The sequence below is a fragment of the Candoia aspera genome, chromosome 8 (genome assembly GCF_035149785.1).
Source record: "Candoia aspera isolate rCanAsp1 chromosome 8, rCanAsp1.hap2, whole genome shotgun sequence".
Classification (NCBI taxonomy): domain Eukaryota; kingdom Metazoa; phylum Chordata; class Lepidosauria; order Squamata; family Boidae; genus Candoia; species Candoia aspera.
The window spans coordinates 65,918,973-65,946,672 of NC_086160.1; the positions used below are offsets into that span (position 1 = coordinate 65,918,973).

Here is a 27,700-nt window from a genome sequence, read left to right on the forward strand (position 1 = left end):
TGTGACAGTTTATACAAACCTCAAGAAAAGTTTGGATAAAATTGAGCACATCTCACTGTTGCTCTTCCACCAGAGCCAGGTGACTTGCACTTGAAGACTTAAATGTCAATGGCCAGGACCTTCAAGATTAAGACGATGGAAACACCAATCATCCCACAGAAGTAGAAAACCACACTGGAGCCAGCATCTGTTACTCCTGAAAATATTCTAACTGCTGAGAGAGCACTTCTATTGCACTTACCATAAAAGAGACAGAGCAATTAAATCTAACATGTCGAGGCACAGATGAGCACGTTTCTTGGAGCCCAAAAACCCTGAATGGAACTTGCTTGGGGAAAAGCAGTCCACCACTCCTGTAACTGCACTCTAAATGGATCCCTGTGATTCTTTCAAGGAGTATCCAACCACCGTTCCACTCCCGCAAAAGAGATACCGTAAGAGCCTGCACAGTTCCACTTGACCCATCTTTCCTAATACATACCCAGGGTTGTTGTTGTTATTCATTACAAATACAATCAACCTGAGGAACCCAAAACGGATACAAATTTTCCCATTTCCCTGCTTTTTGGGGGTGGGGGCAGGGGGAAGCAATATAGCAAAACAGCTTTTATTGCCATTTGGTTATTACTTAGTCATATTATTAACTAAAACTGAGATACCAACACAGTACTTGGGAATGCCATTCGCTGAGCTGGTGGCATTAATATTAAATATCATTGCACTAACGGAGGGGTCTTTCTATAAACTGCACACCCCAATTGTTTCTTTAATTTTTATTTTCTAGGAGTATGTGCATCATTGCTCAGAACAGAATAGTTAAGACCAAAGCAAGAAGTCTCATTCCATTAACCCAAGAATATAAATTATTGCAAAAACATGCAGTTGTTAAAAAGAAAACCTTGCACGGCATCCTGGGTGTTCACAGTATCCTCCGTAAGCAGCCGCATCTTTGGACACACGGTCTGGCCTCATTCCAACACACCTGCTCCCAGAAGCAGAACTGCATTCCCAGCTGCGCTTCACTTTGTAGTCTCCTCCTATCCCCTCAGTGATGGTTGAAGAAAGCCTTTCTCAATGAGGTGGGATTTCAAAGTTTTATAAATGTTTAATTGCTCCTCTGGCTGGAGTACCAACAGCTGTTTCAGTAGTTTGCTGGGATTAGGGCCTCTGGTAATTACATTTAAGAAGACAAAATTTCAAACTGCAGTATCACTTTTCTGTTCGTTTAATTCAATTTGTGTACTACTCAATTCCCAATAACTCCGGGCAGTTGACAAAAAAACATAAAAACAATACAGCAATAAAAGAAGAAACCCAAAAACCAGAGATGGCAAAACCAGGCACCAACAAAACACACCCACTCCTCAGAAGGATCCACCCCCTTCCTTGCCAAAGGCCTGGTGAAACGCCAGGTCTTCCAAGCCCTCCAAACTGCCAGTAGGATCTTGGGGGGGGGGGGGGCTCACTCCAGAGGGCAGGTGCTGCAACAGAGAAGCTGTGCTTCTGGAATCCGACAGACAGCACTGTTTAACTGAAGGAACTCAGAGCGCAGCAACCCATTGGATCAAAGCGGCCAGGCAGATACTAGAAGAGATAGGCAATCCCTCAAGTAGTTGGCCCTATGCCAGGTAGAGCCTTATAAGTAACAACCAGAACCTTGAATTGCACCCAGAAGCAAACTGGCAAGCAGTGGAGCCTGGGGAGCAGTGGTATTAAATGCCCTCTGCTTGCACAGCTGCATTCTGGACCAGCTGAAGCTTCCAGGTAGTCTTCGAGAGCAGCCCCATATAGACTGCATTGCAATAGTCAAGACGTGAGGTGGCTGGGGCTTTTCATTCAATACTTTTCATTTTAATGTCTTTCCAAAACACCGTGTGCACTGGAAGCAAAATAACCACGAAAACGCTTTTACGAGGGACAGAAGCAAACCAGCTGAGTAACAATACTTTCAACTGATCATCATTGCTGAAGATGGGATTTCCAATGTACTGTCTCTAAGCACTTCATAACCTACTGGCCACAGGGGGCAGTGGGGGAACAATAAGTTAAGAATCTCCTTCTCCATTCCATCTGTAACTCTATGTGATTGCTAATCTCAGGGTTCCTGCCTGCCTGCCTGCCTTTGTTCTCTAGGCATGCACCCATGGGAGCTCCCTCCTCTTGAATATCTTGGTAAGAGAGAACTAGCTAAGCATTTGGCTTTTCTGCTTACTGCATGGACTTCCTGTAAATAAGCCTTTCTATTTAGATTACAAAACTAGCTTCTGCAATCCTTGCTTAGGTTGGACCCTGCTCTCCAGGAACACAAAGTGCTTCCTCCAACAATAGCAAGCCTACTTTCCTATTATTAGTAGCTGCCAGGCAATTCCCTATTAGATAATAGAGAATTTGCCACATAAAGCATAAACAGCTGACTTCTCTTGCATGACTGACCAAGCACTAACACAGATTCTGCATGAGGGGATGTAAGCAATGCTGCCTGCTCTGCCATCAGAGCTCTGAAGTTCTCATTTCTGCTCAGATGAATCCCTAGCTCATCTCTGCCTTGCTTTCCTGTTTCAAACACCATTGGAATAATGATTTCAGATGACAAGGAAGACAATAAGCGGAACCCAGGACTTTTGCTAAATATTTTACATATTGTTCAAGACAGGTGACAGTGATTCCAATTCTGTACCCTGGTAACTCTTCTTATTCCTTGCCATGGAGGTAATGCAAAGTTCTATGAAATGAAGAAATTGCTTGCACTGCTACCCATATCTATTCCTTCTATTTTTAGCCTGTTGCTGAACTCAAAAACAATGCATCCTCTCTTTTGTGGGTGTGCCTTTCTTAGATAGCATTTCATAGGCAAAGGCTACTGGGTCTTCCCTGTTTATAAGTCTGACACAGCATCTTTTGCAGAAAGAATTATTTTTCTTTAGCAAATCTTGTGATTTTATACAATTGCAAATCTAGACTTAAAATTAAACAGCCTCAAAGCCAGGTATATTCTATTCCTCTAAGGAGACTGATTTTTGTGATACATTTTTATTTTAGCCCAATTGTTCAGGGTAACTATATTAAGAGCAGAGAGTGAGAACATTTTGAGGGGATGAGAACAACTGGCAGGGCCGATTCTTTTTTCTGTTTGAATGGTTTTATTTATTTACTTATAAAACTTATTGTCTTCAGTCCTGAGGGACTGTAGCTAGTATACAAGTCTAAAACATATAAACAACAAAATTAATATATGATATAAAACAGAACAATAAAAAGTGTTATCCACACAATCAGTTCCCAAAGGCCTAGGGAACCCCCACAGAATACGTACCATTGCATCCTCTCTCACTACACCCCACAATATGAAGGGATCTCTGGTTATCCAGATTGGGCAGGCAGAAGCTGGCTGGGTAGGGCAGTCTCTAAGACACCCAGGTCCCAAGCTAGATAGGATGTTATAAATAGCAAACAGCTATTTATGATGATTATGATGATTAAGATGAGAGCCAGTTTGGCCTAATAGTTAAGTCACCAGGCTAGAAACCAGGAGACTGAGAGTTCTAGTCCCGCCTTAGGCATGAAAGCCGGCTGGGTGACTTTTGGGCCAGTCCCTCTCTCTCAGCCCAACCCACCTCACAGGGTTGTTGTTGTGGGGAAAACAGGAGGATGAAGGAGTATTAGGTATGTTCCCCACCTTGAGTTTTTTATAAAAATAATAAAGGTGGGATAATTTAAAACAAACAAACAAACAGCACCCTGAACTGCACTCAGAAACACTGGGAACCAGTGCAGCTCCCACAGCAGTGGGGCAACGTGGCAGTATTAGGATTCCAGTAAGCAATCAGGGTGCTGACTTTGAGGATGGGAATGGGAATTGTGGGTCTCTGGAAGGAAACCACTTCTATTCCCAATCATGCTGCCAGTTTTTGGTGGCAAAATGGCTGAAATTCACCTACCTAATTTTAGGTTGTTTTTCAGGGTTTCTGGAGTTGGAGTTATAGATGAGAAAAAGTTTGCTTCTCAGAGGCCTCCCACCAAAACCTGGCCATTTGACTTGAGGTTCAGCACCCCATTCTAGGGACTTGGCTGTAGAAATGGGTTGCTGGGGAACCGTATGCAGTCTTCTTGTTGCAGTTTGCCCCATCCATTTTGGAGTCCAAGGGCGATGGTTAATTGGCTTATTCATTCAAGCGCCAATTTGGCACAGCTCCACCATTTGAGACAAGGCTGATATAAAAGCATCTGGGGGTATCTTTTCCAATTAACTCCAAAATGACACCTTACAGAAACATACCTTATGAAACTGGTAATATAGACATGTACAAAAGTAGCCATCAGGTATTGACAATCAAAACGATCCATTATTCCACCATGGCCAGGAATAGTATCAGCAAAATCCTTAGAGAGAAAAGGATATCCCTATATTAAGCATTTCATGGCACATGAAATATGGCACAGTATCTACAGTTAGGACTTTACTAGGATTGTCAACTGATTGAATGTTATCACAGCGAAACTCTGATTTAGCAGATCTCAGCGTAATGGACAATGCACGGAATTCCAATGGATATAATTTGCAAAATGTGTGTGATGATGTCATTTTGCAAATTACACAATTCTGTATCAATTTGACCATTTGCATGATGATGATATTATGCAAATCACATTATTTTGAATTGATTCACGTTATTTGCATAATGATATTATGCAAATTACATTGTTTTGTATCAATTTATGCCATTTGCATAATGATGCCATCACACAGATGGCATAAATTGATACAAGTGACTTCATTTGCATAATGATCTCATTACCCAGTGACATAAATTGCTATGTTTGCATGCTTTTGTACTGAACAGACATTTGTGAATAACAGACGTCCCTTCCCCCCAGTTAGTCTATTACATTATGCAGGTTCCCTGTAGCTGTCTTTTAACCCATTGAGTTAAAAGTTGATTATCACTGTAGTAGTCAATTAATATTAATTGAAAAGCATGTTCTTTAGTAACTGGGAAACAATTCTTTTTTCAAATGTGTACTTATAAAAAGCCACACTAGGTTATGTACTCACCTTGATTTTGAAAGCTCTTTTGAACCCACTAGCAAAAAAACCTCCAAATGGCCCAATTAAAGATGCAAATGTTGACAAAGCAATGCTGTGCATCTGGAATGGGTACATATTCACACTTGCCTGCAATAAGTCATAATAAATAGCTTTTATTAGCATTTATTTGACATTAATATAACACAGAGAAAATTATAGCCATAAATTTAACACATTAAAGGATTAAAAGCTTTGAAGCAACTTAATTGAGCAAACAGGAAATAACCCTGGCATCAATAGGAAAAGTTGGAGGAAAAGGTGGAGATATATCATCGGTTCCTTGCCAGATACAGGAATTTACCCCTTTTCCTGTTATGAAGAGGGTAAAAATGAGTCCTCTTTTAGCTTAGGCCAGAAGCAGTGAGAAGATTTCACCCAAACCGCATTGCTGAACTGCTAGTTTTCCCCCATCAGCATCACCAAATTCAAATGAACAGGTAAGAAGGAACTTTCATGGAAGCTAGCAAAGTAACTGAGGCTCTATCCAGCAGAAGAGAGATGTATACAATCAGGGTCTCAAACATTATACTAAACTGAACCAGAATCATAGTCTTGTTCTTTAAATGAAAGCCACATAATTGGGCATTCCAGCTGCAAGAAAGTTCTCAGAGGTAGTGGTGAATTCCTTCTTAGACCCAGAGGACAATCAACTGGATAGGTCTGTTTCATATCTTCCCACCAAAGTCCTTTAATGTGCAAAATGGAGCTTTCTTTCTGCCTATTCTGCTATGGTGGGTCAAATGAGGTCCCAACCTTCTACAAATGGTAGAGGAGTGTCATAAAAGAAAAACTTAACAGTAATTGTCTTTGTCATATATTCTTGTACCTGTGGGAAATGGGGTGAAATGCTTGTTCCTAGCATTGTTATTTTGTTTGCTCTAAGTGCTAACAGGAAGAAGAGCTGAGCATTTTAAATACTTTAGCCCTTTCTGTACCCAAATTTCTGAATGATTAAGATCCAGCTTTTCTTTAAGGATTTAGTTTTACTTACCTTTCCCAGAATAACTTGAAGCAATGGTGGTAAGGAGTACCTCTTCAGTTGGAAAAGTTCCGATGGTTCACATTCTGTGACAAACCTGTTAGTTTCACTATTGTATTCAACAGGACATACAAAATACTGGTATTGTGCCAGAAGGTAAGCAACCTGAAAAGACAACGGGCATCCGTAAGATGTTTCTGACTAAGGGCTTTTCATGGGGGTTGGGGTATAATTACGAGTTTCTCCAGTCGTCCTCCAAGCCTTTATGTCCTCTGAAATTAGGTAAATGGTGACTGGAAAGAAGGCTTGGGAGGGAGAGAAATAGCTTGGCTGGCTAGCTAAACTTGTTACCCTTGATATCTTTTACTTATTACCAACCCCCCCACCAAAAAATGCCCATGCATTTGCAACATTGAGTGCTAGTGTGTAGTCAAAGGACAGGCCTTATCTATTTCGAAGTCAGAACACAATTCTTAACGGTAACTGTCTTTTTAGGATGTGCATCAGGTAGAATGTCCAGAAATCATGCAACCAAGGGAAATCACCTACTTCCTCACACTGTCCTTTGAGCCAATTAGGACAAAATAAATTTTATTCCATGAACCACTCCAGGAACAGCAAGAAGACCTGATTTATTCAGTTTATTACTCAAAACCAGCTGTTCTATTGTATCTCTATTTATGCAGAACTCCATTTGGTAATATCAAAAGCAATATTAAAGATCTGTCAAGATGAGGACATAATATCATCCAACTATAAATTATATTGAATTATATTACTATTGAATAACATTATTGTTGCAAAGCAGTATATACTGTAAGTAATGATCCCAACCATGTATTTAAGATCAGTTTTTGCTTTCTGATTTGATGCCTATCAGTAAAAGTAATTAGGGTGGCTGACAAAAAGATAAAGCTCACTCAACGCTGGCTATAAAACTGCTTCGAACGACATGAGGTTCTTAATATTTTTAAGATTACTTGAAGGCCTTTACTATGTTCCAGCCTGCTTTTCTTTGAAGTGTCCCTGTAGTGCTGGGTTTTGAGTCTCTTAGAAGTTTTACTAATCTTGATGAAACTTCTAATAGTTACATTATATAGCAGTTTATCATAACGTAGTTTATTTATATTCTCAGTAGTGATGTGACAGCTCTGCCCTAAAAACAGTCTATAAATAATTCAAATAAATGAGTGTACATATTGTTCCACTGAATTTGGGTTACTTCTCTTAGTTTCAGGAGTGGTTTTTATTATGGTTATTACAGATGGTGTACTTACACAGTATGCTAATAACCAACCATTGTACTTAGGTAAAGGTAAAGGTTTCCCTTGACATTAAGTCCAGTCGTGTCCGACTCTAGGGGGCGGTGCTCATCTCCGTTTCAAAGCCGAAGAGCCGGCGTTTGTCCGTAGACACTTCCGTGGTCGTGTGGCCGGCATGACTAAACGGAACGCCGTTAGCTGCCCACCGAAGCGGTACCTATTGATCTACTCACATTTGCATGTTTTCGAACTGCTAGGTTGGCAGGAGCTGGGACTAACAACGGGAGCTCACCCCGTCACACGGATTCGAACTGCCAACCTTCTGATCGGCAAGCTCAGCAGCTCAGCAGTGTTAATCTGCCAGGCATATACCTCAATAAGAGAGTACGGCATTAAGTTTTAACTTATTGCTTAATGCTTAAAGGCTAGAGATTAGCAGCAATTCTAGTCCATGCTAGTTGCAACTCCAGCACACAACCTTAATGAGAGAAGAGACCACATCCACTTACAATAAATCCAAACACAACTGTGGTAAAGAAGCCACCAATGAAGCCTTCCCAGGTCTTTTTGGGAGAGAGCTAATCAAAGAGAGAAATTAAGACATTAAAAGCATCAAGTGACACAAGACCCTTTTCCTGTCCTTGCAAACATACTATTCTAGAAAATGTTGACTTATTTACTTTTTTCTAAGTTCCTTCCAAGCAACAGGAAAACTCAGGTACAATTATACTAAAAAGGTCACTTATTCAGTGAAAGCTGCAACTATTTTTCAGCAGCATGTAATAGCTATAAAACAAATTAGAATGCTCAGTTTTTACACTGAGTGACCTTTTCAGTATAATTGTATCTGTTTTTCTGTAGCTTGGAATATCCACATATCTACGTGTTAAAAAACCTTTAATAAGTAAAACAGATTATGAGAGGGTTACATTAGATGTCATACGTGGTGCAACCAACACACAGGCTCTCTGCTGTCAGGGGAATCCCCAGGCCTGATATAAAAACCACATTTTGAGGGCTTTCCAAAAGGCCATAAGGGCTGAGCCTAACCTCACCTCAGGGGGGATGATGTTCCAGAGGGCAGGTGCCACAGCAGACAAGGCTCACCTCCTGGGTCCCGTCAGATGGAACCTCTTAGCAGACAGGACCCACAGCATGCCTCTCCTGCTGGACCTGATGGGATGGGTTGAAGTAATCGGGGAAAGGCAGTCCCTCAGATAACCTGGCCCCATGCCATGTAGGACTTTAAAGGTAAAAACCAGCACCTTGAATTGCACCCAGAAGCAAACCAGCAACCAATGCAGCTCACAGAGCAGAGGTGTAACACGTGTCCTTCTAGGAACACCCATACTGCCTGTGCCATTGCATTTTGCACCAGCTGAAGCTTCTGGATACTTTTCAAGAGCAGCCCCATGTAGAGTGTGTTACAATAGTCCAGTCAGGAGATAAGCAGGGCGTAATTATGAGTAGGGCCTCACAATCCAGGAACAGGCACAACTGGTTCATAACACAAAGTTGAGCAAAGGCCCTCCTGGCCATGACTGCCACCTGCTCAAGCAGGAGTCATGAGTCCAGGAGGACCCCCAGATCGTGCACCGAGTCTGTTTGGGGCACTGCAACCCCATCCAGTACCAGTGATGGTAAAGTCCCAGAACTGGAAGGTCCTAAAACTCAAAGCCACTCAGCCTTGCCAGGGCTCAGTTGAAGCCTGTTGTTCCCCATCCAGACCCCCACAGCTTCCAGGCACTGGGACAGGACATCAACAGCATCACTTAGTTCACCAGGGGCAGAGAGGTACAACTGAGTATCATCAGCATACTCATGATACATCACCCCATGGTGACAGATGATCTCCCCCAGAAGTTTCACGTAGATGTTAAACAGGAGTGGAGAGAACACCGAGCCCTGTGGCACCCCACAGAGTAGGGACAGAGGGCGGGATCTCTCATTCCCAATCAACACCGACTGGTATCGGCCCCATGTCTCTACAGGAGATTCCATACATGTATCAAGGAACAAGGACTGAAGTTGCAGGAAAAAAGCAGAAAGAGACTGAAACAGTTAAGGAACTGTAAGAGGTTCTGTATAAAAATGTACTGTATATTAGATTGTTAATCTAAGACTATGGCATGTTAGAAATACAAGCACAAATTATATATTTTATTTGCACTGTAAAAATAAAAACATTTTCATTGTCAGAAAAACACTGTTTATGTCTCTTTCCAATCCTCTGACAGATTTCTAAAAAAAGCTTAACAAGAGACATTTCTCAAATCACAAACTATTTCTCAAAACCAGAGATGGTTCTTACACGGACTTATTGTATTGGAGTATTGGAGGTATTTAATAATTCTCTCTGAATTGCCTTGTGACCAATGTGCATATTTCAAAATATATATTTTTATTAATTTACCTTAATTAATGGAGTTCTGCCAAAGAAGAATCCAAATATATAAGCAGCAATATCATTGCAAATGACACTTGAGATTGGAACAAGAAACCTGAACAGCAAGGAGGAAAAAAAAAAGTTAAACAATTTAAACTCCAAAAACAGACATTATGATTACCATAATGTCTTAGTCTGTAATTTAAATCTCAGCAACACTGGTGTCCATTAAGTTACCAAGAACTGAGCTCAACTCAAGGGAGTCTTTGTCACTGCCTTTTTGCCAAAGGGGATCTCGTTCTCATTTTACTTTATGAGCAGCTGAACAAGAAAATGAGGTAGGAATCAAAATGTTGCTTTGGTTCATGTAAGGAATAATGGTAGCCCAAACCAGTGAAACTACTGGTCTTCAAACAGCCATTTGAATTAGGGAGAATGATTCTGTAAAATACATGGTTGCTAAGATGTATTCATTCATGACTCTTCAACAAACCAATATTGTACTTCAAACATCATTGTTTTGAAAGCAAGCTCTGCTACTATATTGGTGGGATTTGTGAGGGCTTCTTTGGAAAAAGATGCAGAGCACCAGACTACAAGAGTGTAGTATTATCTTCCCTGTGTTTCCAGGCAGGCTTTATTATACAAAACTGGCTCATAAACTTTATTATACTTATTTACTTCTTAACTTGCCATTTAACTGTCAGCACTAAACCTTTACTATTTATCTATGCGTCCATTCCTATATATATTATATACCTAAATCCTAAAGAATCCCATTCACAGTTCTCTCCTCTGTCTTAAAAGTATGCTTGCCTGAGCTGTAGGTATATCTTTAGACACCATTTAGCTACACTGGAGTTAGCTGGCTTCTGTTGCTACCTGGCATTCTGCTACTATCAGCTCAACATTGTCGTTTGCTTTTCTAAACTGCTGCCAATGCGTACACTTTACACCAGTGTTTCTCAACCATGGCAACTTTAAGATGTGTGGACTTCAATGAGTTGAAGTCCACACGTCTTAAAGTTGCCATGGTTGAGAAACACTGCTTTATACTATACCTCAGTTGGCAGTGTGGGGGAAGGAAAGTGTGTTACTAGCTGCTGGCTGGCTATAGGCTGATGTCCTAACAGTCAGGAATCACGCTGAGACGAGGAGTAGGTCTCTAGTGTTTATTACTGCTACATTAGACCGAAAATCCTAACAAACTGAAGAAGCGTGGGAAAACCCAGACAGATAAACCCCAAAAGTCAAGGCGGGTCTGATCTGTGTCTCTTTGAATGGCTGCTCAACTCCTCAGTACTACGCATGCGTTTTCCCCCCTGGATAGAGGCCCCCTCCTGCTCGCCATCAGTACTCATGACAGCTGTCAGTGTCTCAGCGGACTCTACTTTTCCTTTCAGGCATTCCGCTGCTGTTGGAATTCAAGCCCAATCTTGTTTCGAAGCCAGCTGATACACTTATCCCGGCACCTGGTCCCCTCTCTCGCCTGCACCTTCTTCTACTCTTGCTCTCCCACAAGACAAGAATCTCCTTCTAAAGCAGACACCCACACACCAATGCTCAGCTGCCAAAGGTGTCTTCTCTTATAGGTGGAGCCCCTGCTCCTCGTGCTGCCTTAAAGCCCCGGGGGAAAGAACCACAAAGGAAAGGAAGGGCTTGTGCTGAGGCAGCCAGGCTATGCTTTTACAGGACTTCCACAAAAGCTTATTTAGGATCAAGATGGCAGTAACTTTTTTCCCCCTAAGTTGGGCTCAGTTTCCTCTCAAAATAGTTGAAAGTTTGATTACCATGCCTTTCAAGACCAATTCTTGTCAATCAGAGGATGAAGGATTTAACTACGAACCTTTATAGCAATATTTTCTTGCTGACACATAAGGAAGGCCTCACTTAAAAACCATGAAAAATCACTGAAAAATGATAACGATAATCACCCTTTAGAAACAGAATATATATATGAATAAATTGTATGCTCAGATTTGCAAGAATTATTGTTCCCTTACCAGATCATGCCTTCAAACAGATTTTGGATGACAAGATGAGATTGAGTTACAGTGATCAGCAAAGTGACATGAGTCCATGCGAACTGGTAATAGTGTAATAACACAACAGTTAGTTACAAAAGCAAACAACCTTACAAGACAAGACAGTTATGAGAACAGACTTATATTACAAGATTTATATTTTCCACTGGGTAATTAAAAGATGTAAAAATTAACTTAATGTGAATGGCATATAAAGAAAATCATAATGACCAGTCTGTGTGTAGATGGATAAACAATTTTGAATTGGAACATCAAAATGTTAATGATACAATTATGTTGAAATCATGCTATGTAATTGTGAAAAATCATCAAAATCGTAAGTAGGTTCTACAAATTATTGACTAACTCTTAAAATGTGATCTTCACAGATACTAAATAAAAAGTTCTTTCTTATCAATAAATTCAGTGTGCTGCCCCTAGTAATGCTTGTATAATGAAATAACAATTTCAATATAACTAATACTTGATCGACAAACAAACATAAAAGGTTTAGACTAGTTTCCACTTGCATTCTGCCACTACTTAATTACATGTGATGATCCAGTAAGAATACTAAAAAAGTATGTGTTCTCCAATCTAAGCAGATAACCTTCAATTTCTATTTTTAGGGAATTTTCAAAGTCCTAGATTAACGTCTAATGGCCATCAATTAAGTCATACTAGCTCTAAACAGCTTTGGACTGGACATTGCAATATTAAACGACCATTTAAGATTTACTTGAGTCTTTACTGCCTGAGACAGTTGCAAATAAATCTTCAATTGCCCTACAAAGCAGTGCTATGAGGAGATATTCCAGGAGCACTCTTGAATTAATATACAACAACAGAATGATGCAAAAAGCCTGGCAACTTCATATTTAAATTTTCAGTCTGAACATATTTAGAATAATGTCAGTCTTGCTGACTGAAGTCCATAGAAAATAGGAATCTTTCTCTGAACTGAAAACACTATAATAATCTTAGAATTATTGCATAATCAATGTTAAAACAATCTTCCTATTTTAAGAATCTGTGATTATTCACTACTAAAGGTACCCCAACCACATTCAAATTAAATGTTGCATTAATAAGGTAGGGTGAATAGTTTTGACCTGTGTTCATGAGGGTTTAAAATTATTTTATGAACATTTCTATTCCAAAACAAAAACATGTTTTAAAATATTGATTATTTTGAGAACAATTAAGCTGCCCAAGGATTGATACATACCATGTAAAACTGTAACCGATAATGTCTCTTCACCAAGCTCAATACAAACATACAAAATCCTATACAAAGAAAGGAAGACAGGTGTATGTTTTGCAACATTGTTCTCATTATACTGAATAAATTCTATCAAGTTCATCAGTAAAAGACTGTTCCTTTATTAGTTCATTTGTACTGATAGAAGCCACATTGCTGTCTCATGATCCTCTAATAAGTAAATATATACATGCAACACTTTGTTACTTCTATCATGACACACAAGAAATATGTATGTGTGTCATTTTTATCATGATGCATGTGGTATCATTTACCACCACCCCAGTCCCTTCCCCCTTCAGACATCTATTAAATCAGTTTACACACTACACAGTTTAAGGTAAACAGCATGATTTGCACCATGAAAACTGTGAGCAAAGATCCCATTTCTCAAGTTCTGTTACTTAATTTATATCTGCATGTGTAACTATTGTATTCTGATTCAAGGAATTCTTTAAAACACAGTGGCATATCAAGTTGATGAATAATTCAAATAGCATCTGAAAAACTGGACTGTTCCTGCCAAAAAATTTTTTAAATAGAAGTCCTAGCTAGTCAGTTAATTAATGAACTATCAGCTATCTTTTTGAAACTATAACCTTGGCCCTTATTAAAAATGCAAATTCAATGTAATATTCATTCTTCCTTATCTATTAATAAAACCTTGCAAATTAACATACAGCTTGATGATACGAACTCCATGCAGGTTTGGAAGGCAAAGGCACATGAAAGTAATCTACCATATGTAATCTACCTTCAAAAATGCCCTAGAATCTCTGTATCTACTAATACACATTACAGTTACAAGGGAAAAATACATATTCTAGATATTTGAAAATATGCAACATAAATCTGCCTGTTATGTGATCCAGAGAATTTATTCTTGCTTGAGAATGTAAATGTCTTATACTGTACAATGACACTAATATCAATTTAGTCAAGTATTCTTAGAAATAATGCCAGCAAAAAACAAGCACTGGGAGCATACCTGGACATTTTCAGACTAGCAGACTGCAAGCAAGTAATGTTAATCTATATCTATATTGGATGTATCATGTATCAGACACCAGCTTTAACAATGCATGGTCAGCATTCACTACGAGAATTTTGCTTAAGTTCACATGAATATGAAGAGAAATGTCTTTCTGCTCTTGCTACTTAAACACAGCATGAAATTAAACTGAGGGGAAACTGAAGAGACCTCACAGAAAAGTTATCCTGACATGTTACTCTGAGAGTTTTATTCTTCAAGAACCATATAAAATACACAATAGAAATAACAATTAGAGTTACTTCTATTACTACTACAATGTTGCTGCTAAATGCATGCTCTCAGGACTGAACCAAGATTGCCTTTTCTGATCCATGCTCCAATATCAAAGCTAACCTATAGTGTAAACATTCATTAAGAACAGATGACAGAAAGAGTAACAAAATGATTATGAGTAAGTCTACAATATTCACTGTAACTCTTGAATGTATAGTTTACATTCTGCTCTTTTTAACTTCATGGGCTATGGAGCTATGCCAAGCATTCAAAGCATGTTTCACAAAGCATGTTGGTGCAAACAAAGTGTTTCTCCTCAAAGCACTGAGAAATTCACATTCTCCAGAAAGCTTTGTGCAACTGTTGCAAAAGGTCTTCCAAATTCTCAGCACGTGTTGACAAAATTCTGCTGGGACTGCCAGCAAAACAGTCTTATGTGCACACGCATGCAGAAATGGCCTGGGAAAACACCCAATGCAACTGTACTGAGTCTTCGTTTACATCACCTCACTTTGCAAGACATCACTATGAATGCTCTCCACCCCCTTAATAAATTTATTAAGGCCATACGTAAGGATAATTTTTTGTATTTTAAAGAAGAATGGAACACCAGAATTAGAAGATTCAACAGGCTACACAGAAGCAAACAAAATACAATGTCTAGTGACAAGCTTTACTGTTACCTGCCAGATAAAGTGTAAACGATATAAATCGGTGGTAGCGGATTAGGAATTGAAGTTGTTCTCGTCTCTGAACAAAAGTGGCAAAGTAATCTGCTACTGTCTCACCATAAAAGAAATAGTTCACACACAACAAGAAATACCTGCAACATACATTATAGATAAGTCACTTTGTGAAAAATGGGCTACTAAGTTTATTACATTTTATTTTATTTTATAGTATTACATCTCTGAACTTAAAATGACAGGATCAAAACATTCACTCCATTTAATCCAGAAAAATATCAACATCCTGATACTTAAAAACAAACTGTACAACTGATGGAGGCTTGTCTAAAATAAAGATATTTTGCCCTATGGAAGAATACAATTATTTAAATTTGTGTTATTTCTTTGATCAGTATCTATAATTGGAAAATTTCATTAATGCAATTAAGTTGATTTGATCCCACTGTTGAGGGGACTCAATGGAGTTCAGTTTAAATGCATTTAGAATGGAAGCACCACAAAGCCAGTGGTTGGAAGGAGAATCATTAAATCCTAGGTTGGTACTTTTATTAGAAAGTAACAATGATAAAATGGAATATAGGAAGTCTGGAATGAGAGCTAAAGTAAAAAAAAAATCCACTTGTTACTTACCAGCTTAATGTTCTAAACCACGGTAGATCATAAGATCGATAAACTCTGTAACCTATAGTGATGATTTCATGAAAGCACTTTACTTGTATGGTTAAGACCTGAAATGATGGGAAAGGGTCACAGAAGTTCTAATACAGAGTTTTCTAGAAGCATGAAAAGTATTAAAAGTATTGCATCTGGTGGGGTCCAGGAGGCAAGCCTTCTCTGCAGCGGCGCCCGCCCTTTGGAATACCATGCCCCCAGAGTTGAGACGGGTTTCCTCGCTCCCGGTCTTCCGGAAGAAATTGAAGACCTGGTTCTGCCGCCTTGCTTGGGACGAGGAGGGTAACAGCTCCACTTGGGGATGGCTGGTGCCATAGCACCCCCTATTGATTGGGATTCCATCTCCTCTTGGATTTTATATTTATTATCTTGTTTATATTTTTAAATTGTGACTGAGGCTTAGATGTTTTTACTATCCTTTTTATTGTAAACCGCCCAGACTCCCCCATTGGGGGAGAGGGGCAGTAATATAAATCAAATAAATCAAATAAAAGATAAATAAAAGATAACATATTCATATGCTGCCATGCCTAGAGTTTGGACAACTGACAGTTTGTCTTAACTGAATGATACTGTTTTGTCACTGTGCTGCTGTAAACAGGGATACATATTATTCCAACAAAACCACAGGAATTCTGAAAATTCTCCATTTATTGCAACATCTCAAGGCACCTCACATTCTGCATGAACATCTTCATTCATTCCTGCTATAACTAGGTAAGTGTAGCAATCAATCATTGGATTGTGACTTTTACATTTCCACCTAGAATTACACGAAATGTTGAAGTGCAAAACTTACAAGCAGCATCAGCATAAATGATCCCATGTATATAATGAGGGAGAAACCTGAAATCATTGCTAAAGTTAAAATTCCACGAATCCACCAGTTCTTCCATCTGGAAAAAGCAAAATACACAAGTTGCTTTTACAAACCCTTATAACTAAAGAAAATGTTCAGATTAATCAGTAACATTATAAACAATGAAAGTTGTTGAATAAAGGAATTTCTTAAAAACAAATTCATTTTCCAAATGAGAATACCATACCGACCATATACATTTATCAGAAATAGGGTCTACATGTATTCTGTGATCTTACTTCTAAGTAAATCTCCACAGGATTCAAGTCATTGTTCTGTTAGTAAGATACCCACGTGAAGTATACAATAAAAGTACAGTACACTAGAAATTTTGAACTGAATCAACATTTGTATGTAAAAGAGTGGTTTGAACTTTATTGAAATGCCCACTTCCATTTAAATGGTTGCTGAAGATCCTTCTAAGCAACAAAAGCAAACTTTAACTTGCATACAGTCTATTACAAATATTAAGTTTACAGTAATACCAGTCCAAGTGCATTTGTCCCTCATACCTGGAAGATAAGCCAGAAAGGGCCTTTTTAAAAATTTCTGGAGTGCTGTCTGTTGCTGGGACAACTTCAGGAACTTCTGTATCATTTCTGAGATCCAGTTCTCCAAATTTTTCATCTCCATCTATATCCTAAAACAGAAAGCACAATATGGAAACACAATATTTAGGAATCTAAGCACAAACATACCAGAATTTCAACTGAACAATTGAAATAAAACTACAAGTATACTCCAACACAGATGCTTTACCCAAAAAGACATAAAAGAAGCAGTTAGATCTCTAAACTATTTAAAAATGTGTCAAGAGATATATAGTGCTTTTTTTTTTCATTTGCAGACTGAATTACATTGTCTCTAACAACAAACAGTCTTAGCTTTTGTAAACAGCCAGGAGTTGCTTCAAACTGGATCACATAAAAATGTGTAATGAGTAAGTAGGGTTATTTCTGGATGCAAATAAACTCCATTGTTCTATCTTGCTATCTTTTTTATGATATGAATAAATCTGACCATATAGCCTTCAAAAGTTAAAGTGGATGTCCCATTAATGTGAAACCAATGCTGAAACATAAAGTATGAAATAAGATGCTACAAATATTAAACAGCATTAATAGCAGCTGCTTTTAATTTTAATTTTAAAAGTTTCAGTATAAAATTTTAACAGCCCACAGAATTAGGCTTTCTGGAAGCTGGGATTTTTCTTTGACGCCATCAACATAACAGTTGTAAGCATTACTGTGGGGGTCAGTAAGATGATAAAACTTTAGAAACAGAAATAACCTGTGCCATTTTAATACTATAAGAATAGTAAGAAAAGCCTATGTATACCTAGTTGGACAACTTTAAAATATTCTCTCAAGGCCTGTTTTTAGGGCTTCACACATCTATGCTGATTTCCAAATGCATAAATGCTTCTTTCAATTAAGCAGCTGAAAGAAGTCTGTAACAGTAAACTTTAGGTTGCAACTGTAGCATATTCATAAGTTCTAACAAACAACTATTGCTCTTTTATTTATTTCTTCATTCAGTGATATTTCTAAGGTGCACCACTCCCAATGGATTGTGGGCAGTGACAAATAAAACAGCAGCAATATAATTAAAACAAACAAACAATGCAGTAAAAATCCTATTGAAAAGAATCAAACCAAACAAAAAGACAACATGGCCCTTTTGTTCAGCTTGAGCCAAAGGCATAATGAAATAAAACTGTTTAACTTGTTTACTCTGTAAAAGCTTTCCTAAATTACCATTTTAGAAATTAAATGCCCACATTTAAAACTATCACACGTATCAAAACTGATCATCTGCCTCAGGTACTGTTTTAGTCAACAACAAAAGGCCATGAAAATAAATTGGCATGGTTTGTTAAATTGAATCTATTAATTTCTTCAGAATAGTTGTAGCGAAGTTTGCATGCAAAGAATAAGTCACATGGTGTATCAACAACGAATAAGAGTGTTGTTGTCATGAGTACTGATGGGGAGCAGGAGGGGGCCCCTATCCAGGGGGGAAAAGGCATGCGTAGTACTGAGGAGTTGAGCAGCCATTCAAAGAGACACAGATCAGACCCGCCTTAACCTTTGGGGTTTATCTGTCTGGGTTTTTCCCACGCTTCTTCAGTTTGTTAGGATTTTCGGTCTAATGTAGCAGTAATAAAGTACTAGAGACCTATTCCTTGTCTCAGCGTGGTTCCTGGCTGTTAGGACAGTTGTACTAAAGTTGTTATCCTGAAATTCCAGAAGATTTCCTTAACTTGAAGGAAAGTAAGGAAAGAGATGCTATTTCATTATTCTGTTGTACTTATGTATAATACATAATTCGGCTCTGATTGATATGTTTTCTTTTTGAGATCTATATACCTCATAAGCCAGGGTTTCTACTTGCATGGAGACTTTCTTTGCGAAGTATTGCAAAAATTCCACTCTGGGAAAAATATACTACCATTTCACTGCACTTTAATAGTTGCTATGCTAAAATGATATATTTAGCAATATTTACATAATCCCACTTTTATAACATATGTACTAAAGTTTATATCCAAATTCATACTCTTCCAATGCTCCTTATCAGAACAGATTTCTTTTTTAAAAATGTTATTGGCAACATTACGTTGTAAGGAATTACACTGTCTCTAACAACAAATGATCTTAACTTTTGTAAACAGCCAGGAGTTGCTTCAAACTGAACCATAATAAAATATTAAATAGCACTAAAAAAAAAGTTGTTTTAGAAATGATTGTGTTGAATAATAAAAAATGTTGTTTGGGTTTTGGAAAAAAAAAGGGTATCTGCATTCCTTATTATTTTTTTCTTGGACTTCAAGGTTGTCTGATTCCAAAAAAACTCTGGGTAGCATATAATTTTAAAAAGAATATGTAACTTTAAAAAAGAAACAGGGCCCCCTGGACAAAACCATTGGTAAGTGAATTGTATCATTTATACTCTAAGGGTAAAGGAAAATTAATTTCACTCTGCACAAACTCTGGGTCTTTGGAGCAACAATCAGAGCACAATATTACAATCCTTTTGCATTCTAGCAATCATTACTACAAAGACCCTGAAACGGGGAAACTCAGAAGGCAAGTTTCCCCCAAATCTTACACTTCCAATGAGACAAATCACTATAGTCTTAGAAGTATGTTATAAAAGAAAACAGACAGGAAACAAAAGTAGTTTATACTTAGTAGACAACATTTATCACACATGTTTTCAAAAAGATTTGTCAACTAAGATTCACAGCAAACTTCAGTAGAGAAATGAAATATAAAAATAAAAATGCTTTAACAATGTTTTAAAAACATTTTGTAGATTTTTATATATTTGTAACCATTATTTCATCATAACTTACAGGATTAATATGATTAATTCTATGAACAGCATTTGAGAAATAGTTAAGAGCACAAGATAAATGGAGATAGGAAAATCTGAACGTTGTCCTACTACTTCAGAGCAGCCAAGGAACACTCACTAGACGTATATCACTGAAAAGGATGTCTGACTAGATGCATTACACTAGTGGTTTCCTTGCATGAAATAAAGAGATGCAATGAACTCATCAGTGTCACTTTCCAGCAAAAGGAGTACAGTTGTGGGCATCTTGGAAGAGACAGAAAGGTAACCATGGAAGTGGGTAAACAAGGATCATGTATATCCTTTCATTTGTGCTGACTAACATTATGGGAGCATCTCATTCCCTTGATTTTACTGTCCCAGTCTCACTAGTATATTTATTCCAAATGAGGGTTGGAGTAGAGCTCCAAGTGAAACAACAGTGTTATGCCATAATAACAAAAAAACCACAAAATCTTAAACAATAGGTGACAGACATAACTGAATGCCACTATTAAGTCATGTTGTTTTAAAGTTGCCCAAGATAATATGAACACTGATTCATTCTAGCAGAAAGAAATACAGCTGTTCACTGAAGTACAATGGGTTGGACTTTTACGCAGGTGAATTAAAGTAAAATCTAGATTTGCAGACAAACATGACACCAGCATGGAGGGCCTTTCCCCACTATTTAGTTAGTGTCATCCACTTATCCCTCAGATGGCAATAAACTATATTGTTTACTCGTTTAGTCGCTTCCGACTCTTCATGACTTCATGGACCAGCCCACACCAGAGATTCCTGTCGGTCATCAACACCCCCAGCTCCCCCAGGGACGAGTCCGTCACTTCCAGAATATCATCCATCCACCTTGCCCTTGGTCGGCCCCTCTTCCTTTTGCCTTCCACTCTCCCTAGCATCAGCATCTTCTCCAGGGTGTCCTGTCTTCTCATGATGTGGTCAAAGTATTTCAGTTTTGCCTTTAATATCATTCCCTCAAGTGAGCAGTCTGGCTTGATTTCCTGGAGGATGGACTGGTTTGATCTTCTTGCAGTCCAAGGCACTCTCAGAATTTTCCTCCAACACCACAGTTCAAAAGCATCGATCTTCCTTCTCTCAGCCTTCCTTATGGTCCAGCTCTCGCAGCCATATGTTACTACGGGGAACACCATTGCTTTAACTATGCCGGCCTTTGTTGTCAGTGTGATGTCTCTGCTCTTAACTATTTTATCGAGATTTGTCATTGCTCTTCTCCCAAGGATTAAGCGTCTTCTGATTTCCTGACTGCAGTCAGCATCTGCAGTAATCTTTGCACCTAGGAATACAAAGTCTTTCACTGCTTCTACATTTTCTCCCTCTATTTGCCAGTTATCAATCACGCTGGTTGCCATAATCTTGGTTTTTTTTGAGATTTAGCTGCAAGCCAGCTTTTGCACTTTCTTCTTTCACCTTCATCATAAGGCTCCTCAGTTCCTCTTCACTTTCAGCCATCAAAGTGGCATCATCTGCATATCTGAGATTGTTAATGTTTCTTCCAGCGATTTTAACTCCAGCCTTGGATTCCTCAAGCCCAGCATGTCGCATGATGTGTTCTGCATACAAGTTGAATAGGTAGGGTGAGAGTATACAGGATCTTGAGCCTTACCTTACTGGCATGTGAAATGAGTGCCACTGTTCGATAGTTTGAACATTCTTTAGTGTTCCCCTTTTTTGGTATGGGGATATAAGTTGATTTTTTCCAGTCTGATGGCCATTCTTGTGTTTTCCAGATCTGCTGGCATATAGCATGCATTACCTTGACAGCATCATCTTGCAAGATTTTGAACAGTTCAGCTGGGATGCCGTCGTCTCCTGCTGCCTTGTTATTAGCGATGCTTCTTACGGCCCATTCAACCTCACTTTTCAGGATGTCTGGCTCTAGCTCACTGACCACACCGTCAAAGCTATCCCCGATATTGTTATCCTTCCTATACAGATCTTCTGTATATTCTTGCCATCTTTTCTTGATCTCTTCTTCTTCTGTTAGGTCCTTGCCATCTTTGTTTTTGATCATACCCATTTTGGCCTGGAATTCACCTCAGATGTTTCTAATTTTCTGGAAGAGGTCTCTTGTCCTTCCTATTCTATTGTCGTCTTCCACTTCCGCACATTGCTTGTTTAAAAATAATTCCTTATCTCTTCTGGCTAACCTCTGGAATTTTGCATGTAATTGGGCATATCTCCCCCTATCACTGTTGCCTTTTGCTTTCCTTCTTTCTTGGGCTACTTCTAGTGTCTCAGCAGACAGCCATTTTGCCTTCTTGGTTTTCTCTTTCTTTGGGATGTATTTTGTTGCCGCCTCCTGAACAATGTTGCGAACTTCTGTCCAGAGTTTTTCCGGGACCCTATCTACTAAGTCCAGTCCCTTAAATCTATTCTTCACCTCCACTGCATATTCCTTAAGAATATTCGTGAGCTCATATCTAGCTGATCTGTGGGTCTTCCCTAATCTCTTTAGTCTGATCCTAAATTGTGCAAGAAGAAGTTCGTGATCGGAACTACAGTCAGCTCCAGGTCTTGTTTTTACCGACTGTATAGATGTCCGCCACCTTTGGCTGCAAAGGATGTAGTCAATCTGATTTCGGTGTTGTCCATCCGGTGAAGTCCACGTATAAAGCCGTCTCTTAGGTTGTTGGAAGAGAGTGTTTGTTATGCAGAGTGAGTTGTCTTGGCAAAATTCTATCAGCCTATGTCCTGCTTCATTTTGTTCTCCCAGGCCATGCTTACCTGTAATTCCAGGTGTCATTTGACTGCCCACCTTAGCATTCCAGTCTCCCATGATGAAAATAACATCTCTTTTAGGCGTGTTGTCCAGTAGGTGCTGCAGATCCTCATAGAACTGATCTACTTCAGCTTCTTCAGCATCTGTGGTTGGGGCGTATATTTGGATCACTGTGATGTTAGATGGCTTGCCCTGAATTCAAATTGAGATCATTCTATCGTTTTCTGGATTGTATCCAAGCACTGCTTTAGCCACTTGACTATTAATTATGAAGGCTACTCCATTTCTTCTGTGGTCCTCTTGTCCACAGTAGTAGATCTGGTGGTCATTTGATGTGAAGTGGCCCATTCCAGTCCATTTCAGTTCACTGACGCTTTTAATCTTGACAGCTCACTAATAACCACATCCAATTTGCATTCTTACATTCCAGGTTCCAATGGTGTGTTGATCCTTAGAACATCGGATTCGCCGTTCACCACCAGCACCGTCGGCCGCTAACCGTCCTTTCGGCTTTGAGCCAGCTGCATCATCACGTCTGGGGCTAGTTGAACTCATCCTCTGTTCCTCCCCAGTAGCACTTTGACCATCTTCCGACCTGGGAGTCTCATCTTCCAATGGTATACCGACATATCTCTGGTTGTACTGATCCATTTAGTTTTCACGGCAAGAATACTGGGGTGGGTTGCCATTACCTTCCCCAGGGATCGCATTTAGTCTGACCTCTCTGTCATGACCTTCCTGTCTTGGGTGGCCCTTCACGGTTTAGCTCATGGCATCATTGAGGTGCTCAAGCTCCAGCACCACAACAAGGTAACGAACATGAAATTTGCTCTCTCCATTGTCAATCCCTATCCTGTCTCAATTATCTCTGTTCCCTTGTAGCTGAATGGTATTGTTCTGATTATGCATCTGCAGCATTAAGCAAAGCTATTAATTTACCTCTCTGACTTTGCTGTCCTTCCCCCTTTTTAACATTCCCAGACAGAGGAAAACATCCACCAATCATGACAGTAATGAAGTGGGATGGGCTTTAGCATCTGAAGTTTGGTATCTCTGAGCTTCTAAACCCTTTCTCTTCTTGACAGATAAAAGCTAAGCACTGAGAAGTGATTGGGATCATGAAGGAAGCTGAATCACATAAGCACAATCACAGTCCTATGAATGTGCAAGGCACAAAAAAGCTGACTTCCTCTAGTTCCAGGATTAAGCAAAGCTATTTTACTATCATTTCACTGTTGTGCAATTTCAACATTGTCCAAAGCCTCTTCCCTCTCTGGAACCATGACTGAGTGTGAAGTAAAGTAGGACAGCATGGCTCTATATTTATGCGCAAGTCTACAAGTTTGCCTTACAGACTGATAACCTGACTGTGTAAAACAAAAGTGTTTTTACAGAAGCAAAAACTTCCACTGCTGCTTTTTTCTATCTCCTCTATACTGAAAACATAAACAATGGCACAAAGGAGGTTGCCTGGAGACCAAAAGGACAGGAGCATAACCATATCAGCCTCAAACCATCAAGATTTATCCAACTGAACTCACTTGCTACGGTCACTTGAATTTGCCACCAATAAAATGGGTTAAAAAGTGCATCAGATTTTTACACAACTTGCAAATGCCACTGGTCACTGTCAGTTTAAGGGGGAAAACTTTACTTTATCACAAGCTAAGACAATTTAAGCCTGTCTGACTCTGGGGCTGAGGAAAAGATGAAGGAAAGTAACAGAGATGACCTTGCCAAGGTACCATAGTTAGATGCAAGTGTGGAAAGTTCTTTTATGTACACTATCTCAAACGTATGTGTGCTAGAGTTTCTCAAATATCTCCACTCCACAAATCAGCACCACAATCCAAACTAAAAAGCCATTCATAAAGGTTGGGGGAATACGCAGGGCAACCTTTACGAGGGGATGTACTGTAACTGGAAGAAGAAACGTAAGGGCTCTATAGATCTCACCTAGTTCACAGTAGATGGTAAAATTAAATAAAATCTAGCTTGTTTATCTAGACCAGGCTGTTTTATGATGGTTTATCAGTGGAACTGATTTTAACATAAACATGGCAAGTCTCTGGATGCATGAATACAATCCATCCTACAGTTTTATATCCATTTGTATCCACAAGCCTACTTCAGTAGCTCGGTGAGGCTTTGGAAGCTTGTTACCAGAACTTCACCATAAACTTCTCTGATTTCACAACCTGACTAAAGATATACTTGTGATAGTACTAGATTACATTTTCAGAATATCATGGTCCAAGAGGCTTTGTCAGTGATAACAGCTGAAGAATAGTTGAAATAGGGGAGATTTGATTACTCATCCATTTAAAAAATAAATCTATACAATACAACTTAACACAGCAGGGAGAACAGTAGACCAGCCCCTTTCAGATATACTTCTGTAAGCACAGCAATTTAAAGTATACTTAAATATCCTATAACTTGACAACAGACCTCTAAAGCAGTGTACAAAAAAAAAAGGTAGCAAACCATTAGTGTTAGATTTTATTATGGGACAGTAGTTGTGGCATTGAGACAAAACTATCCACTCCCCAGCAATAAGGTTCAGAATGATGCTAGTGTCATTCCAATGGCTATAGAGGAACATAGCACTATGAATACTGATCATTTGCATTCTACCTGCAGCCAGAAGTGAAACAATTCAAAGGTTTAACTGTACTTAGTGTTGGTAAGAAACAGACTTGCATATGGATGCTGCATCTTACCTCAAAATCCTTTTATCACCAAAACTTGAACACAGAAAGCCTTCCTGAAGTTAGAAAATTTAAATGCAGATCCCCTATTTCTTAAGGTGCATCTATCAAGCTATGATCATCAAATACATCAATAGCAACAAAAAATCTATCAAATAATTAGTGGAAAAACAGCATATCAAATAATGTATTTATAGATCCTAGTTCATATTAAAAAGCAGCACAGGATCTCTCCATCCTCCATTACTTTTTATACCTAGTAGTAATTAACTTATCAAAGAATAATGGATTCATCTATTTCCATTTCTAATCCGAATTATATCAGAAGAATGCATGCTGTTTGGTAGAGTATATATACTACTTAAACATATTTAAAATCTTATTATAACTATAATTTCATTGATGCAGCTACTTTATTTTATGTAGTGCTAGCTTTTTTTTTCTTTTTAAGAGCTATACATAATTGTGAAAGCATATGGTGCTGTTTTTAAAAACATGTCTACTCAAATGTAAGGAGTGGCCTTAGAAAATATGCCAATCCATCCTCCCAAATAGTCACAAAATTCAATGCAAAATGTTCTTAGGTGTTTTAAAATCACTGTAAGACTCTTAAAATATTGTTTCCAGTCATGTTAGACCGTGAACTGAGTGCCAGTAACACAGAATATGTGTATACTGATATATAGTAAATGCAGTATCTGTTTTCCTTCTTTCAGCTATACAAAGTCCATAAAGTAATAAGCTGTTTATATCCTACAAGCCAGCAAATACCTTGAACAAGGGGAGGAGTGATTTACAAGCAGCCTCCTACATAGAGTGCAGACTGCAAGTAGAGAGGAAATGGCCTCTTACCACAGAACTGGGAAAAGCAGAACTGCCACATTTTTAAGCTTAACCAATTCCCATTTTATAGTTAAGTGATAAGAGAAAATGAAAAACAGTGACTCTGATATTATCAAACAATCACTTCAATAAAATCCATCAAATGCAGAAGGACAGACAAAAACTTCCTACGAGGGAAGGCATGGAACACCCCCCCCCAAATAGATTACTCCAGCATATCTTGAAAGGTGATGCTGTAATTGACCAAAAGAGGAGAGAGAGGGCAGAAAAAAACCTGCATCAGTCTCTCCTTCAAAAATGAGGGGAAGCACATTACAAGCAATGGAAGTGGGGCTGTGAATCTGGCTGAGAAACTGAGAACTCCCACAGTCTCTCGGGCTGCATACCTGGAAGCAGGTAGAAGGCCCTGGAGGCTCATTCAGACTTACCTTGTCACCAACACTTTCTGCTTCGTGGTCTCCCCCAGCTCCTCGCCTCCTTAGCTCCGACATTTCGGAAGACAGTAACGCAGCAGCAAGGGCACAAGGAAGCAATAGGAAGATGTGCAGGGTGGCAACCCTGTCTTACAGCTGAGCTATGACAGATCTTATTCCGAAGGTTAGGCCTCTAGTCCATTTTATATCCCGGGGGCCATCTAGGAAGAAACCTGTCAGCAGTGAAAAATCCTATTTCCTCTCTACAAAACAGAGCACCTGAAATCACTTCTCCCCTGCAAAAGAACAGAGCGAGTCTGGAAGTCTCTCCCCCCAGCCACCCCTCCGCAGACTAAGCCTCAAGAGACGGCATTTCAGAAGGCGTCCTGGAGGTCTCTCAGTTCTTCACATCACAGTTGGAGGGCCCCTCAAATTGGCGGAAAACCCTCATTCAGAAAAAAGGTCCGCAAGAGGTGTGTTTTTTTTGCTAATCCTTCGTGGAAAGGGGAAGATTGGCTGCTTCCCACAGGGAAGGGAAAGAATTAAAAAAAGACGAAGAAGAAGAAGAATCGACCTAACACCCCCCCCCCAACGCAAAAAGCCTTCCACACAGCAGGTCTTTCTTTATTGCAGGGACTGACCGACGGGGGAGCCACCCCAGTCCTGGCTGAAAGAATATCAATAAATCCAATCTTCCAACCTTTTCCTGAGACGTGGGGAGCAGAAAATTAGGACAGGAAATCAGAGGTCCCTTTTTCACCTCGGAGAAAGTTGGGGTCTCTAAGAAAACGGACCATCTGACCGCCTCTCTCCAGGCAGGCAGGACTCCTCCTCACGACCCCAGACTTGCCCCCTCACTCCCACCTCCCCAACGCAAGGCTCATCTCCCCCAGCTGCCTCCCCCCTTGGTAAAGCCCCACAACCCCAGAGCTAGGAAACCCAAGCCTCCCCGCCGCACCTCCCCATGCTTTCCAGAGACGCCCCTCAAAAGGCCTCTCGGAAGGAGGGGCAGCCAAAGCCCCTCGCCCCCTCCGCCTGCCCCTCTCCGGAGGGTGGGAGGTCCAGCGACGCCCCCTCCCCCCGTGAAATCTTCCCCCGCGCCCCCCTCCCTCCCCCCGAGGAAAAAAACCCCCGGAGCGAGCGCGAGA

At 39.5% G+C, this 27,700-nt stretch overlaps 1 protein-coding gene across 1 annotated transcript; it reads right to left on the reverse strand.

Moving 5' to 3' along the window:
- Positions 1-758: 758 nt before the first annotated feature.
- Positions 759-27,136, reverse strand: CDS1 (CDP-diacylglycerol synthase 1). Its single transcript, XM_063309906.1, has 13 exons — positions 26,568-27,136; positions 16,998-17,125; positions 16,426-16,522; positions 15,585-15,682; positions 14,949-15,088; positions 12,966-13,024; positions 11,717-11,799; positions 9,741-9,828; positions 7,837-7,905; positions 6,078-6,230; positions 5,054-5,173; positions 4,277-4,380; positions 759-1,167 (listed from the first exon to the last, which is right to left on the reverse strand). The coding sequence occupies exons 1-13, from the start codon at positions 26,628-26,630 to the stop codon at positions 1,038-1,040; spliced, it is 1,332 nt and encodes a 443-aa protein (XP_063165976.1). The 5' UTR covers positions 26,631-27,136; the 3' UTR covers positions 759-1,037.
- Positions 27,137-27,700: the final 564 nt, after the last annotated feature.

Excerpts from the sequence above, each read along its gene's own strand:
- CDS1 (XM_063309906.1), bottom strand. The coding sequence starts at position 26,630 with ATGTCGGAGCTAAGGAGGCGAGGAGCTGGGGGAGACCACGAAGCAGAA. Across the intron at positions 6,231-7,836 it reads CAGTTGTGTTTGGATTTATT|GTTGCTTACCTTCTGGCACA; the intron begins GTAAGTGGATGT and ends TTGTCTTTTCAG. Across the intron at positions 4,381-5,053 it reads AAAGAGCTTTCAAAATCAAG|GATTTTGCTGATACTATTCC; the intron begins GTGAGTACATAA and ends TTTCTCTCTAAG.